The following is a 15691-nucleotide window of genomic DNA, read 5'->3' as shown; positions in this document are numbered from 1 at the left end:
ACGCACAGCTACCTCCGCTACTGTCCGTGGTGGCTGGTCAATGTCCACGGGAGTCAGTTGACTGCAAATAGATGAGCCAGTGTGTCCTGAGGTAACTGTCAGTGAGGGCATTGGCCATGCTCGTATAACTCTCCTGCCTTATGTCTTAGAAACAACGGTTTTCAGCTGCAAGAGCGACTTCCCACTGATAGGCCACATTGCCAGCTCTGACCAGGGATGATAACAGAGGCAGACAGCTCCAAAGGCCAATGCCTCCATGTTTATCACCCCCCCCCACCAGCTGGGCAACAACACGGTGAGCCTGGACTACAAGAGTAGACATGCCGTAGCGAGGACATCTGGAAGTGTTCCCTAAAACTCAAGACATAAAGAGTGTTTGACTTTGCTAGCCATGTGCTGTGTCTCAAACACTGTAGCCACAGTTTATCTCAGACAACAGGTGTGTGGCTGTGTGCCGATAAAACTTTATTTATAAAACAAGTGAGGGGGCAGAGGGATCATTTGGCGATGCCCACTGCAGAAATGGCAGAGCAACAAGAGACTTACTTCCCAGGCTGAGACCCATGCCCCATGACCGCCAAGCTGACCCGCAGGAAGAAAGGTACAGGTGTTGTTCACTGGGTCTGTCTGTCCATGTGGTCTCTTCCCATTGCCTTGTTACCAGAGCACGAGGCGGGCCATCCTCTGAGTTTGCCTTCGATTACGGTGACGTTGAGCGGGTGAGCAAGGGGCAGCTGGGCTGGGAGGCCTGAACCTGTTGGGAGGACAGGGTGCTTGGTGTGAGGATGCACCCGCCCTCAACACTGAGTAACTGAGCTTCTTTCCATGTGGGATGTGTACAGGGGACTTAGCGCATGCGTGGAGGCTGTCCTCGCAGTCAGTTGGGGAACACTGTAGAAAAGGCACGTGATTTGGCGTGGGTGTGCGCTGTCCTCAAGATGTCCTCCCTCAGGCAGAGCTGCCTGTCCCAGGAAGTCTGGTTCCTAATGCAGACTGAAGCTGCTGTTCCCAGGAGACAGGGCCCAGCCCTGAGTTGTGCAGGGCCCACATTGCTCTGGGTCTGTGGGGGTGGGCAAGAAGTGTCCATCCTGGCTCCAGTCCAGGATCTCCTGAGTCTCGGGGCACTCAAGAGTCCAAGGGCCCGAGTGTGTGGAGGGGGGGGGTGGGCAGGGGTCAGTGCTTGGCGTGCTTGACCCAGTTTCGGATCATCCACTTCTGCCCCGAGCAGCGCTGTACCACCAACCGCAGCCCAAAGTTGGCGTCTTTAGACATCTCTACCTCCAGACACCGGCCTGTGTCTCGGCTCACGATGGGGCCGCTCTGTAGGACAGGAGAGACAGAGTCAGCTGGGGAGGCCAGGATGCAGTCCTGATAAGGGGTGAGCATAGCACTATCACCATGAAGACCTAGGGCCTGTTTCCTTGGATTATGTGCATTTCTCTCCCCCCACCCCAGCTGGGCTAGCCGTTCTGTTCAAGTCTCTGGGTTCAAAGAGGTTCTAAGAACATATCTAGGGCCTCCAAGACTGTCCTTTTCTTAGGTGCCCTTTGGTCCCCTTAATTATTTGGTATCTCTGTGGTCCCCAAACTTCATGGACCCTGGTGACTTTGGAGCCATCTCTAATAGGTTCTTCCATGCTGGCCCTCCTTGTCCACCTGGCCAGCCTCCTGAGAACCTTAGGCGCAACAGTGACAACTCGAGAGGGATCCTCTGCGTGGGATCCCTGGAGGCTAGGGGGCAGGAGAAGATCACAGGATATGTGATCCATAGAGGCTGCTGCTGAGTGGATTGCAAGGGGGCTGGACCTGGATCAGGGCCCAGAGACCAGAAGAGTGGGGCTTGAGGTAAGTGGGAGGCAGCAGGGAAATGGCCAGAGCTCCATCTTCTCTGCCTGAGTCCGGCGCTGGAGCCATGCCTCTCTCTTTTTGTGTGACTCTAGACCAGTTTTATAAAATTACTGTGTCACGGGCCATGAGGTGATCAATCTTGACTATCAACCTGATTTGACTGAGAAGTGCCTAGGGTAATAACGCATACCTCTGGGTGTGTCTGTGTGGGTATGTGCAGAAGGTTAACTAAATAGACCAGGCCACTCTGGCTGTGTCAGTAAGGGTGTCTGCAGAGACTTAACTAGACAAGGGTGTTGGGGAAGTCCTGTGTATATGTCAATAAAGCACTGTTGGCCAGTAAGGAAGCAAGATAGGTGGGACTAGGAGTCGAGGAGGACTCTGGGTAGGAGAAACACAGGGAGTCACGATGTAACCGCCATAGGGATAAGAAGTCTGGAAATTACTCCGATAAGAGAAATACTTAGATTAGCAATTATGGGATAAATATTTAAGTCAGAGCTAGCCAGTAAGAAACAAGCAAGGCCAACAGCTTCATAATTAATATAGCCTCCTGTGTGTTTATTTGGTACTGATGTGGCTCTGGAACCAGGCTGGCGGGAAGGCATCTCTTTACACAAGCATACCCCACGGGCTGGGGGTCCACATGGAATGAAAGACGAAAGGATGACGTCAGCTGGAATAGGCTCCCTCCCCTCCTCCTGTCATGGTGTGGGCTGCCCCGCTCTGCCACTATGGTAAACCCTCCGAAACCAGGAACAAAGAGTAAATCTTTCCCTTTAGCTGTTCCTCTCGCTATTTGCTGCAGCCATCAAGTCTGAGTTTCCAGGACTGTCAGTCCCATCCACTGACCTGGGTGAAGTCCCATAGCCTCTGTGTAGGCCTGGCTACATCCTCACACTTCTTCAGGGTGGGCATGCGTCCCCGCCCGTCATCTACCAGACACTTGGAGTCTGGCAGAAAGGCAGTGGAGCCCAGGGGGCCCAGCTGCAGGAGGCCATCAGCACTGTAGCGCACCAGCTGGGGAGACAGTAGGCGGTGTAAGTGCGATATAGGTTCAAGCTCGAGGTACCCCATCCTGTCTAGGCCAGGCCTTTCATCCATATCCAGACCCATAGCCTTTCTCTCTAGCAGGACAATGCGGTGTTGCTGTGGCCATGTCCACCACAGTCATGGGGCACCTGTCAGGTGCCCAGGTCCCACTAGCACATGCTCGCTCATCTTTGACCTGAGAAAATGGTGCCAGCCAGGGGCCGAGCCACAAGTGTTGACAAGACCAGAGGGACAAGCATTTACAACTCTACTGCTAGCCCCCTTTGCCCTCAGTCAGAGGTCATTGTCCTGAAAACCCACCGGGAGAGGTCAGCCCAGAAAGCTTAACTCTCCCAGAGGCCACCACAGTGGATGGCCAAGAGGACAGCAATCTCCCACGCACTGGGCCACTATGTCAAAGCAGGCCCTTTGCAGCCTGAAATTAAGATGCACTCAGCAGACACTGGCTATCTCTATCCCATGTTGGAGGCTGCAAAACCATGAGCTCTCAGGAACCCAGGTCTACCCCGATGGATGTTGATGAGTGAGGCTCAGGTTCAGAGAAGGCAGGCGCTGAGCTCAGCACCTGCTGGGGAGATGTCAATCAACAGCAGCAGAATGGGGTTCACTTGGGGCTGGGATCAGCCACCTGAGGTATGACCAACCCCAGCCCTGAGCTGCACAAGGCACTTAAGCCTGGCAATCATCTCTCTGAGTGACTCGGGCTTACAAGCACAAGGCAGGGCTTACCTATCAATAACAGAATGGAAAACATAACTTTTCCCCTCCATCATGTTTAGACCAGGCAACACTTCACCATGACTTCCATTAATCTACAAGACCACCCAGGAAAATACATACGGCCTCTGTCCCATTTAAGTGATGGGGAAACCAAGGCATGGGGACAGTTCATGACTTGGCAAGGCACATTTGACCCAAAGCATTTGTTCTGAACTTAATGGCACCAGCTGCTTTCAGAGTCCCAAGCTGTTCCAGGCTCTTCTGAACTTGGCCCCAGCAGCCAGGATGCTCTCCATGACCCATCCCATACTCACCCTCCCTTCGCTATGAGGTCTCGGTGTTGCCTACCTGTGAGGACATGCCATGGCATGGGTAGAGGATGGCCCGGTCATCATCTTCTGCTCCCTGGTCCAAGCAGTAACCACTGGCTTTGCTGTTTCTTACCTATATCCAGGATCAACAGAGAAACTGTAGGTCACCGAGGAGGGTCCCAGGGCCTGAGGGAAAGCTTCCAGGAACTCTCCCACCCTGTCTCCCTCTTAGGAACAGAGGGGACCACTTTGTAGCTGCCTGTGGGCTGCCTGTGATGAGACAGTATGAACTTCACGTCCAGAATTCCTCCCTTGGGATAAAACCCTGGGGCCTAGCATCCGCCTGGGGCAGGGCAGGAGGTGTGATATAGTGTGGGTCCACAGGAAGGAGGTGGAAAAGTCGAACAGATGAGGCAACTGTGGTGCCCTGGGCAGCCTGGCAAGAGACATAAACGTGTTGTGAGTGTGTGGAGAGGTAGCCGGTCCCCAGCAGGAGAGGCTGGATTTGGTCAACAGGATGGCTTGTGTTACTAGCTTAGGGACATCCCTATGCTGGCATCTCCTCCTATGCAGATGCAGAGGCTGTCCTGCTTCCAACACACTTTGGCCAAGGGCTGCAGTAAAAGCGGCTGTGCGTAGCCCTGGGCTCAGGAGACAGTTGTAGGTTCCCCCAAAGCACACGCTTGGACTGCTCACTCCAGTTCCCAGCTGGTGGAGAAGTGACATGGCCCAACCATCAGCCAGCTGGTCTCTAATGTATGTGAGAAGCACAGGGGTCACCCACTCTGCAGCCCCCAGTAACAGTAGCGACCTCAGACTCTGACCCACAAGAGTTATGCTCTGTTTCACCCCACTGGGTTTCAGGCGGCGGAGTCTGAAATAAGTCAATCACAGAGCACAGCTCCCTAAAAGGGCCCATGGCCTGACCCTAGGGCAGGAAAAGTCTGAGGGTCTCAGCAGCTAGAGTTGGGTATGGATCCCATGGTGGGCAGATGTAGGAGGGACAACACAGGAAAACAGAACAGTTGCTTCCCTCACACCTGCGCTTCCAGGAAAGCTTCGTGCCTGCAGGCTGGATCTGACCAAGGGGTGGCCAGGGTCCAGAGCTGATGGGTCTGCAAGGACTGCCCACCGGGCCCCTCAGCCCTATCCTGGGTGCTGTCCCAGGGCCGTCTGTATACCGCCTCCCCATATGGAAGCTGGACTGCCCTCATGCAGTCGAGAAGCTGGGAACAGGAGGCTGTTGCTGTCTGCGGGGATGTCCACCCCTCTTCCTGCCAGTTCTGTGGTGGAATACCTGACGTTCCACACTCGGGCCAAGGCAGGAACACAGTGCCTTCTCCTGGGCTTTGGGGAGGGGGTCTGTGCACAGCTGTGCACTCTGGAACTCAGCTGAAACACGGGTCCTGGTACAGCTGATGTGTGACACTCGAGTACACGTGTTGCTACATACACTTATAATGCATGCACGCCTCTAATCCCAGCACTCGGGAGGCAGAGGCAGGTGGATCTCTGTGAGTTTGAGGCCAGCCTGGTCTACAGAGAGAGTTCCAGAACAGGCTCCAAACCATACAGAGAAACCCTGTCTCAAAAAAAAATGCATGCATGGTGGTGTGAATGTAGCTCTGTGGAGTGGTGTACAAATGCATGCACTTCTGTGTGGGGTGGAAGCTTCTGCACATGGGTGAAAGTGTTTGGGGTGCTCCGTGTACATGAACAGTAACAGTGTGCATGTGTGTGTGTGTGTGTACATGTACCTATAGGAGCAGACAGACATGCTTCAGTATGTGTTTGTATGATCTCATGCACAGATATGCATGTGATGAACATATATATATATGCATTTGAGCGATTGAGCACTGGTTACATACATGTCTATGCATAAGTTCATGTATTCAGACATGTATGAATGCATGTTCATGTGTAATAATGCATTTGTGCACACATGCATCATGGTATGAATGCATGGGAATATATACACAGATGTGAGCCGATGTGTGAACATGTGTGAGGGGCATGCAAGCTTATGCATTTGTCAGTATGTGTGTGATTGCATGTGTAAGCATGCATGAATGTCTGTTTATACATATGCGTGTATACACAAACCTATCTGTTGTGGTATATTTCTTTTAAAACATTGTGTATTTCTGCCAGATACAGTGGTGTGCACTTTTAATCCCAGACACAGTGGTGTGCACTTTTAATCCCAGCAGGGGCATCTTTATGAGATGTCTACAGAAGAACCAGGGACTGTGTCTGCAAAAAAAACCAATTAGCGTTTATTTTGTGTATGGCTGCACGCTTGTCGTGGTGTGCATGAGGAAGTCAGAGGACAACTTGAAGGAGTTGGTTTTCTGCTTCTACCATGTAGGTCCCAGGGATCAAACCCAAGTCATCAGACTTGGCTGGCAGCAAGCATCTTCGCCTGCCAAGCCACCTTGCTCACCCATTTATTTGGGTGCATTTCTGTAGGTACGTTTCCTTGTGGGCTCAATGGTGGTGCTGTCCATGAAGAGGGGCCGTACCCATGTTATTTGGGGCCTCAGCGTCCAAGAACGCATGGGGACATACACAATTGTATGGGTGAGTTTCTGGTGGTTGGGCACAGGATGCTGAGGTGTGTGATCCTGGGGCATAGGTGCTGAGGTGTTGGACACCTCAACCACAACCCCAGCAGGGCCCTGGTGCAGAGGCGGTACCTCTCCGTACGTGAGGGTGTTGTTGTAGATCCTCATCTCGGGGTACACGTTCTCCAGGTACCACTTAAAGCTGCGGCATTTTAACTTCTGGCGCAGGGCCAGCCTCTCAGACACATCCCCGAAGTCCACTCCTGGGTTCTGTGGGGCACAGGCATGCAGGAGAGTGTAAGTGTTGCAGATCCATGCTACCCTATGCTTTCCCACGTCCGAGACTCCAGGGGCCTGGGTTCCTTGCCCTTAAGAGTGGCCCTGGTTGCAGCCTTGGGTCACCAGGGCCTCATCTTGGCCCCCTGACCTGTAACTCACAGAGGGCTCTGGATGTGGGAGCAGACTGGGCCTGTCCACACCTGCCCTGCTCTGGGGAAAAAGACCTGAGCGCTGCTCTTCCTGCCTGACCTGTCCACTTAGTAGGATGTCATGTGTCAGCACTAAGAAGGATCAGGAGGGGATCATGGTGCTGTGAATTCATGCGTCTCCACCCTGGCTATGCCTGCACAGCAGATCTGCTTAGTCTTACTAGTGAACTGTGGAGCTTGGGTTGCTGTGGGGCCTGGAACCCTGTGTGGGCCCTGAGGTATCAAGTCATGAGGTGAGGTGGGTCAGGAACTTCTGCCCTATCCAAGGCCCTCTGAGGCTTCATCTCCCCACAGGTCTAGGGTTAGAGCAGGCTCACACCTGAGCTAGTTTGAGTCCTGTCACTTTCCAGGTGTGCCCTTAGAATGGTCTTTTACCCTGATCATGCCTCAGTTTCCTGACTTGCAGGCAATACTAGACACATCTATTGCCTTGTTCTGAGGATTAAGTTAGTCTTAGTACTCATGCTTGACCCTGGGATCACAGGCCACACAAAGGCAAATCACATTAGAGGCATGTATTTCCCTCCAGCGTGACTGAGTGGATCTGGGGCTGGTGAACCTAATGTGTGGCCCCCATGACTGGCTATGATGTCCAATGTTGCTTTCCAATGTTAACAGGGATATAGCTGTATATTCTCCAAATCATCCTGTGTTACGGACCACAGGATCCTCAGGTTTTGCCTCTACTCTGTTAATATTGTCCATTTAATGGAGTCCTGATCCATGAGGCTGGAGGGAAGCCTGGAAGGGGACCTTGCAGGTCCTGGGTTAAGGAGGTCAGTCTTGTGCATCTCGACAGGGCTGTGAGGGATGGGGTGGTATGGTCCAGACGGCTCATATGATTATCCAAATGCCAGGTGTGCGTCCTCAGTGGTGGTAAGACAATTTAAGAGGATTAAGAGAGCTATTTAGAAAGGTTAAGTCGGCCAGGCATGGTGAGTCACATCTGTGAGCCCAGCACAAGGGAGGAAGAGGCAGACTATAGTGAGTCAAGGTCAAATGGGGCTGCAGAGTGAGACCCCATTTAAAATGAACACATAAACACAATGAGACCCCATTTAAAATGAACACATAAATACAAGAAAGCACACATGTGCTCTGAATCAGGATATAAGGCTTGGTTCTGACGACGGGACATGGGGGAAAAAAGGGGCTGTTTCTAAGAGGCTGGGCCAGCTGGAGAAAAGAACACTGGGCTGAGGTTTAGGGCTTGGCTGACCTTTACTTACAACCTTCGGCGGCTACTTGTAGCCTGGAACAGTTACCTATGTTAAGGGGAAGGGTGTGACCACTGTGGCTGTACCAATGAGAAGAATCCTTTTCCTACATGGCCTATCCTGTAGGGGAGGTTGCCTGGATGTGGCCCAGTGTTCCAGAGTCACCCCAATTCCCTCCCTAGAGTCTGCAAGCTTCCCTGTATCTGTCCACCCCACCCAGTACCCGCCTTACTGTCATGGGGATATTCCATGCCATGTACACATGGGACTTGAAATCATCCATCCACACCTCGGCAGCCCTCAGTGCATTACGCTTGGCATAGTAGTCAATGTCGTTGTTGTATGGCTTCTTAGTACGCTCAATGTGGGCCACACGGGAGCAGGGGAGTACCTCCATGCTGCCACCACACTGCCACACCTGGAGGGAGAGGAATGGACTTGGTTAGAGGCTAAGGAGCCACCTGACATGCCAAGTAACCCAGCATCCATGGGAGGGTCCTCTCAAGTCGGAATTTCCCAGGGGCCTGGACACTTTGGGTTTATTAGAGGAAGTGTCTAAGCAGACGCCATGGACTATAGGCTGTATCCACTTGGCAAGAGGCTGCCTCCCTTTTAGGATTTCCTGTCATGCCTGATTTCTCTTCCACACTATATGAATGTGGCTTTGGAGCCCATCTACCCCAGTCAACACTCTGGGTAGAGACTCTTAACAACCACCTTCCTAGCCTGGTTTGTCAGAATCAACCTATAGCTGATTTGGGTTTATTAAAAAAGGTGCTGGACTCTTAGGGGAGTGCCTGGACCCTACCCTGAGTGAAATGACAGACTCTAGATATCCCCTATGTGGAAGGAATTGGCAATAGGGTGGGAGGATGGGGGGTATGATGGGGAGGTGCGGGAGGAGGGGAGGGAGAGGGAACTGGGATTGACATGTAAAACAAGCTATTTAAAATTAAAATAATAAAAAAATAAAAAAGGTGCCGGTTTCTCAATGGCAACTGAATTGGAAGCCCCAACCCCCGCCCCACTCCCTACCCCAGCTCATTTTTAGATGTTTTCTTCCCAGTGTGTGGTGCTGTTTTGATAGCCTGTGAAAACACTAAGAGAAGGGACTGGGCTGCAGGAAATAAGTCACCGGGGTGGAGCCTGCATCCTGTCACACTCTGCTTCACAGTAACCACGATGTGAACACCCACCTCATGTTCCCGCCACCACAGATACACCTGCTTCTGCTGTCATGCCTTCCCAGCCAGGCCAGACTGAGACTCTAAAACCACACACCCAAGCAAGTGTTTCCTTACCTAAGTTGTTGCTGTTGGGTGCTTTGGGCACAGTGAAGAAAACTAACACACGCAGCCTCTGGTACCCTAAGCAAACACACGATCCCAGTAGAAGGCAGAATAGCTTGCTTTCTCAGCAAACAAACACTGAAGGCCCTCACCATCTGCGGCTCTGCAGTAGGAAAGGATTTCACACTCTGGTTCCTAAGCACAGGGTTGTTACAGTCATTTCAATTATGTTTAGCTCTCCCCAGCTATAGGGCAAATCTCCATGATCATCTCAAGCTGAGTTAGTAAGTGGCTCATTTTTTATGTTGCCTTCCTCTCTGCCCAGGAATGGGATGTTTGACCAAGTGTTATTTGGAGTGTACTGAGTGCTACGAAGCACCTGCATGTTAAGTAGGCCAGAGAAGATGCTGACTGGGAGAGGAGTTTGCTCTCAGTCTGTGCCTGGGGCTGGCCTGAATCATGTCAACATTTTGAACTGGGACTTGCACTCTTAGATCTCTGAGCTCCTGGTGCTGACACAGACCTTGAGGGCGTCTCAGCATCCATAACTGTGAGATGGCTTCTAGGTCCACCTAGGTGTCTTTCTGGTCTGTTTCTCAGGATAACTGTTATAGAAAATTATTTTAACTATGTAAAGATGTGTTACATTAAACCATGTAAATATGGGTTACATTTGTTTGTGCTGCGGAATATTACTTTAACGGTGAAAAGGTGTGTTACATTTGTTTATGCTGTGGACTATTACACAGTTTAACTGTGTAAAGGTGGGTTACATTTGTTTATGCTGCCTTTGTTAATGATGTAAAGATGTGTTACATTTGTTTCTTTTTTCAACTTTCCTGCCTAAGGGCACCTGATTGATCTAATAAAGAGCTGAATGGCCAATAGCTAGGCACAGAGAGGGATAGGTGGGGCTAGTGGGCAGACAGAATAAATAGGAGGAGAAATCCAGGCTTGAATAGAAAGAGAGTAAAAAAAGAAGAGAATGAGGGGAAAAGAAAGGGACACACCCAAGGCCAGAAGCCAGGGAGCTGCCAGACAGACAGGAGAAGCAGGAAAGACAGATATGCAGAAGGAAAGAAAGTTTAAAAGCCCCAAGGGAAAATGTAGATAAAGACAAATAGGTTAAATTATAAGAGCTAGCAAGAAATAAGCATAAGCCTGAACATTCAAAACAATAATAAGTCTCTGTGTCATGATTTGGCAGCTGGTTGGTGGCCCAAAGGCAAAAGCCTGCTACAGAGAACTCTGGCCAATCCCCTTTGTCCTGTGCCAGTCCCAACTTGCATCAAAATAGTGTTCTGTGACCCACACAAACACATGATACCACATGCATTCAACTACAACAGGTGTGATGGGATTGTTTTGTTGTTTGTTTTTCGAGACAAGGTTTCTCTGTGTAACAGCCCTGGTTGTCCTGGAACTCTCTTTGTAGACCAGATCTGGAACTCACAGAGATCCACCTGCCTCAACCTCCCCAGTGCTAGGATTAAAGGTGTGCATCACCACACTCACCACAATGGAATGCTTTTTAAAGCACTGACAAACTTCACAGGCATAGTGACAATGCCTGAGAGAAACATCTTCAAGAAGGGATAATCATCCCCCATGGCCTCAGAGGTTATAGTGCAGGTATTTGCCTCTACTGCTGTGGGCATGAGGCGAGGCTGAACAGCATGATGGGAGCAAAGCTGCTTGCCTTGTAGACAGGGAGACACGGGAAGGAGCCTAGGGCATGATGTGCCTCCTGCCAAGGCTCTGTCTCCTGTGACCTATGGCCTCCAGCATGGAGCCACCTCCTTAAAGCTCCCATTACCTCCCCAAACAGCACCACTAGCTGGGGACCAAGCCTTCAATTTAGAAACCCATGGGGGACATTTCTTTTTCAAACCATGGCACAGGAATGAAAACAAGAAAATAGCCAAGAAATTCTAGACAGATAATGAGGACATATTTAGTTGCCAGACATAAAGTATTTTATAAAACAATGAGGTAATGGCTGAAAGTAGAAAGCTCAATACAGACACTACATATATATGAACACATATACACACATACATACATACATACATACGTACGTACGTACATACATACATATCACTCACAACAACACATACATGCAATTACCAACACACACTGACACATGCACACACACCAACGCACACTTGCACACACACAGAGGCTGTTGTTCTTGTGGCAAAGGATGGGGGCTCTGTTTTATAACAGTGTGAAGGCAGTTAGGACTCATTTCTCTATAAGCACTCACTGCACACTGACCAAGCTCTTGCAGTGGAAACATTGTGGCACCAACAGGAAAGTACTTAAAGGGCTGCTGGCTTCAGTCTGTCCCTCCAGAAAACACCAGGAAAAGCCCCGTGCCCAGAGTGGAAGCCAAATGCAACAGGAAGGGGCTTCCCAACCACACAGGGAGCTGATATCCCTGAGGGCAGAACAGCTCTTCAACCAGCCAGAGAAGGAGGGGCAAGCAAGGAAAACCAGCCAGGGAGAGAAAAGCATATGGTGAGCATATGTACACCGAGTGCTCACCTTCATTCAAAACCACAAAGCTACATCCTCAGTGTCTGTTATATTTGCAGAAGTTAAAACATGACAGTTTAGGCCAGGTGTTGGTGGCGGTGGTGCACACCTTTAATCCCAGCATTCGGGAGGCAGAGGCAGGCGGATCTCTGTGAGTTCGAGGCCAGCCTGGTCTACAAGAGTGAGTTCCAGGACAATAGAGAGAAACCCTGTCTCAAAAAAACCAAAAAGAAAATGACAGTTTATCAGCCCCCGCATGCCACAAGGCCTGGACAATGGCTTCCCTCAGGCATCACTGACAAAAATTCCACATATACTGTACTCACATATACACACACATACAGACCACACACACATACACACATGACACATTCCACACATGTACACCAAGACCACACATACACATATATCTTAATGTGTGCACATACCACACACATACATATATATGCACATGCACACATATAACACACATACATGTATGCACAAAGACCACACATATACCATACACATGCACACACATATACACACATATACCACATGAATGCACAAACACATCACTCATGTATATACACAACACACATACATACACAATACTACACTCATTCCACACATGTACACACCACACTCACATAGACATATAGATTACATATTGTAGGGGTGAGCCCACAATACTGTCCATGCCCCTTTTACCCCTACAACCCTACAACATATTCATATATATATGTATATGTATCACATGCATGCACACACATGAGTACATATATACACAACACATAAATACATACACAGATACACATCACATGCACATATACCACACATCACATTCATATATATGCATTCACAGATACACACATACAGATACTCACCATGAAATATACCACACACACATAGTCTTTTGGGGGCAGAAAGGGGACCTAGAATTTGCATGAAAAGCTGTATGAACATAAGCCTCATCTGGCTGGGAGACTCCATTTCCAGGGACACATCATAAGGGGTAAACTGATCTGTGTGGTGTAGCCAGACCAAGCCATCACTTCATGTCTGGTGACGCAGAGAAGCCACAAGTGCCTGCCAGGTAGGTAGCAGAGCCCATGAGTCTGCGGATGTGAAAGGCGGCAGGAACTCACGGATACATGTCGGCAGCAGACTTGCGGCTCCAGCAGGGTCACCTCAAGGATAGCTGCAGGACCACACCTAAGGTGCAGACATAAACAACACATGGCGGTGCTCATCACACATGACCTACTGCACGCAAGTGCACACGCATACCCGCAAGCAGACCCTGAGCAGGGCACGCCTGACACTGACAAACCATGGGCAATTTCAATTCTATTTGAGTCATTGTGTCCCACCTCCCCATTTACATCAGGGCGATTTCATCAAGGGAGTGAAACAGTGGGCAAGCATCTATCACAGCCACCTCGAGCTCCCACTGCATTTAATATTTGCACAGTTCCAGGAGTTAGTTCTCATGTGCTCCTCTACAATGCACAGGGAAACTGAGGCTGAGACAGTGGTGCAAAACAAAGCAAAAAGAGCAAGCAGAGGCAAGCTTGAATGCAGGTCTCAGGGATGCTTGAATGCAGGTCTCAGGGATGCTTGAATGCAGGTCTCAGGGATGCTTGAATGCAGGTCTCAGGGATCTTTGAAGACATGGTGCCTGTGATGCTGCTTCTACACACGAGGCAGCAGATCTCTCCACCCTCTTCCTCCGCCAACGCCTGCTCCCCACAGCTGGGGCTCATTCATATGTTGACAGTTGGCAAGTAAGGAGGCTCAGGAGGATCAGCTTGCGGCCACTCTTGTCCAACACCCAGAAAACAAGGGGCCCCTCTGACCTGTCTCACACAGGCATTCTCAGTGAGGACTGTGGCTACATGACAGCCATAGTGTGGTCCATCTGATGTGCCCAGGCTAGCCCTGCTGCCTGCTGCTTGCCCTATAGAGCTGTTTGGGCTGTGTAGCCAATGCCCCTAAAAAAAACTCTTGGCAGCCTGCAACAGTTAACGTCAGAGCTGTTGGAAGCAGGCTGCTTCTAGGCCACCCACTTGCAGGGGGCAGCTGAGACACCCCAGTATAAGCAGCATCAGTGTGGCAATGACCTCAGATCTGACACACAACTCAAAGGTGCTGTCTCAGCCCTCCTCACCTTGGGCTCAGAGCAGATACCCTCCTGGGGCTCAAATATCCTCCTGGGGAACAGCCTGCTCCCTGTCTCACACACCTTAGTAGTACTCATCAAATTAACTGCTCACTTTTAGCTTCCTGTCGTCCCCTCTCCTCCCTCTTCTACTAGAATTTTGTTCTCATAAGGCCTGGAGATACAGTCAGCGTAGAACATTTGTATCGCCCCGATTCTAAAGGTCGTCGGTGCCACCATGGAGCATGGAGGGGCTGAGGGATTCCCATGAGGAAAGCTGGGGAGATTGGGGGGCTCTCAGCATGACACCTGAGCGGACAGACATGAAGGAATAGTGGGAGTCAGCCAAGCTGTGAGGTTTGTAGGGTGAAGTGTCCCTGGGAGAGGGACAGCAGTGCAGAGGCTTTGGGGTGTGTGTACCTATTCAGGATGCTGGTTAGCAGCCACGGGCCCATACTCTGCTAGTGGTTCCCTGTTCCCACCATTGCTGACCTGAGATTAACACGATGGCCCACACAGCCTTTCTAATCAACTCAACCCAATTAGAGAAACTCTGTGGCCTCGAGGTCAATTTTCATTCCTGTGATTGTAGGAAAGCCATCTGCGCGTCCCCTAATGAGGCAAGTCCCGGAGCCAATTGGGGGGAAATGACTCTGTCTTGTCCATTAGGTTTAATAAAGGTCAGGACAAAATCTAACAAAGTCTGGCCTGGAGAGCCAGCTGCAGAGGAGAAACTCAAGCTCTTGCTCCTGTATAGTAAACTGCCTGCAGCCTGAGGAGCAGGGCTTTTCCGTCCTATACTGAAAATCACGGCTGGACAAGGGCCCGCCCCATGGGGACTTGCCTTAGCCTTCCTTGGAACTGACTTTTACAAGGGAAGATGAAGAAGAGCCTGTTCTTATTCTGCAGAGCCACTTTCAGAAAATGTGTTCTAGAGCCTGGAGAGATGGCTCAGCAGTTAAGAGCACCACACAAGCAGAAGGATTGTGACAGGAGCAAGTATCATTATCCATTTGCACAGTGGACGTCTGATTGGTGCAAGGGGAGTTTTGCCGTGGCTGGCGCAAACACGGCCCATCAATTTGTACAAAGGACTGCAGTTAATTGGCACAAACGCCCTGGTCATACCCACTTTCTGGCTATAAAAGCAAGCTGTTCAACTCACTTTGGGAGCCACTGGGAGACTCCCTTTTGTGCTGTCCCCCAGATGTGACAGTAACAGGCTGAACCAGCAACATGAGGAAAAGACTATTGGGACAGCAATGGCTGCAGTGGTGACAAGAGGTAGCAAGAGTTCCATGGAGGGACGGGGCAAAGTGACAAGGAGCAGAAACAACACCGAGAGCAGATGGAGAGTTGGGACTGGAAGAAAGGAAGAAAGAAGAGAGCCACAGATGAGGAAGTGTGGACCCTGGTGGCTGGAAGAATCTACAGGGGGCGGCAAAGCCTTTAGGGCTAAAAATCCTGACATCCACAGCCCGAGAACTGTGACTCTTGTCACTCTAGAAGGTAAGGCTTTCT

At 50.4% G+C, this 15691-nt stretch overlaps 1 protein-coding gene across 2 annotated transcripts in view; it reads right to left on the bottom strand.

The window, feature by feature from the left end:
* Nucleotides 1-442: 442 nt before the first annotated feature.
* The window catches only part of Galnt9 (polypeptide N-acetylgalactosaminyltransferase 9), a 72842-nt gene continuing 57593 nt past the window's right edge, over nt 443-15691 (bottom strand). For both annotated transcript variants that reach the window (XM_005085308.4, XM_021236083.2), the window contains exons 7-11: nt 8436-8621; nt 6631-6768; nt 3969-4064; nt 2700-2867; nt 443-1320 (exon numbers count right to left, since the gene is read on the bottom strand). In XM_005085308.4, the coding sequence (XP_005085365.1) occupies nt 1174-1320; nt 2700-2867; nt 3969-4064; nt 6631-6768; nt 8436-8621 (735 nt within the window). In that variant the 3' untranslated portion in view covers nt 443-1173. The remainder of the gene's footprint in view (nt 1321-2699; nt 2868-3968; nt 4065-6630; nt 6769-8435; nt 8622-15691) is intronic.

Source organism: Mesocricetus auratus, unplaced genomic scaffold (genome assembly GCF_017639785.1).
Source record: "Mesocricetus auratus isolate SY011 unplaced genomic scaffold, BCM_Maur_2.0 Super-Scaffold_100025, whole genome shotgun sequence".
In the NCBI taxonomy this organism is placed as follows: domain Eukaryota; kingdom Metazoa; phylum Chordata; class Mammalia; order Rodentia; family Cricetidae; genus Mesocricetus; species Mesocricetus auratus.
This window is presented reverse-complemented; position numbering and strand designations above follow the sequence as displayed.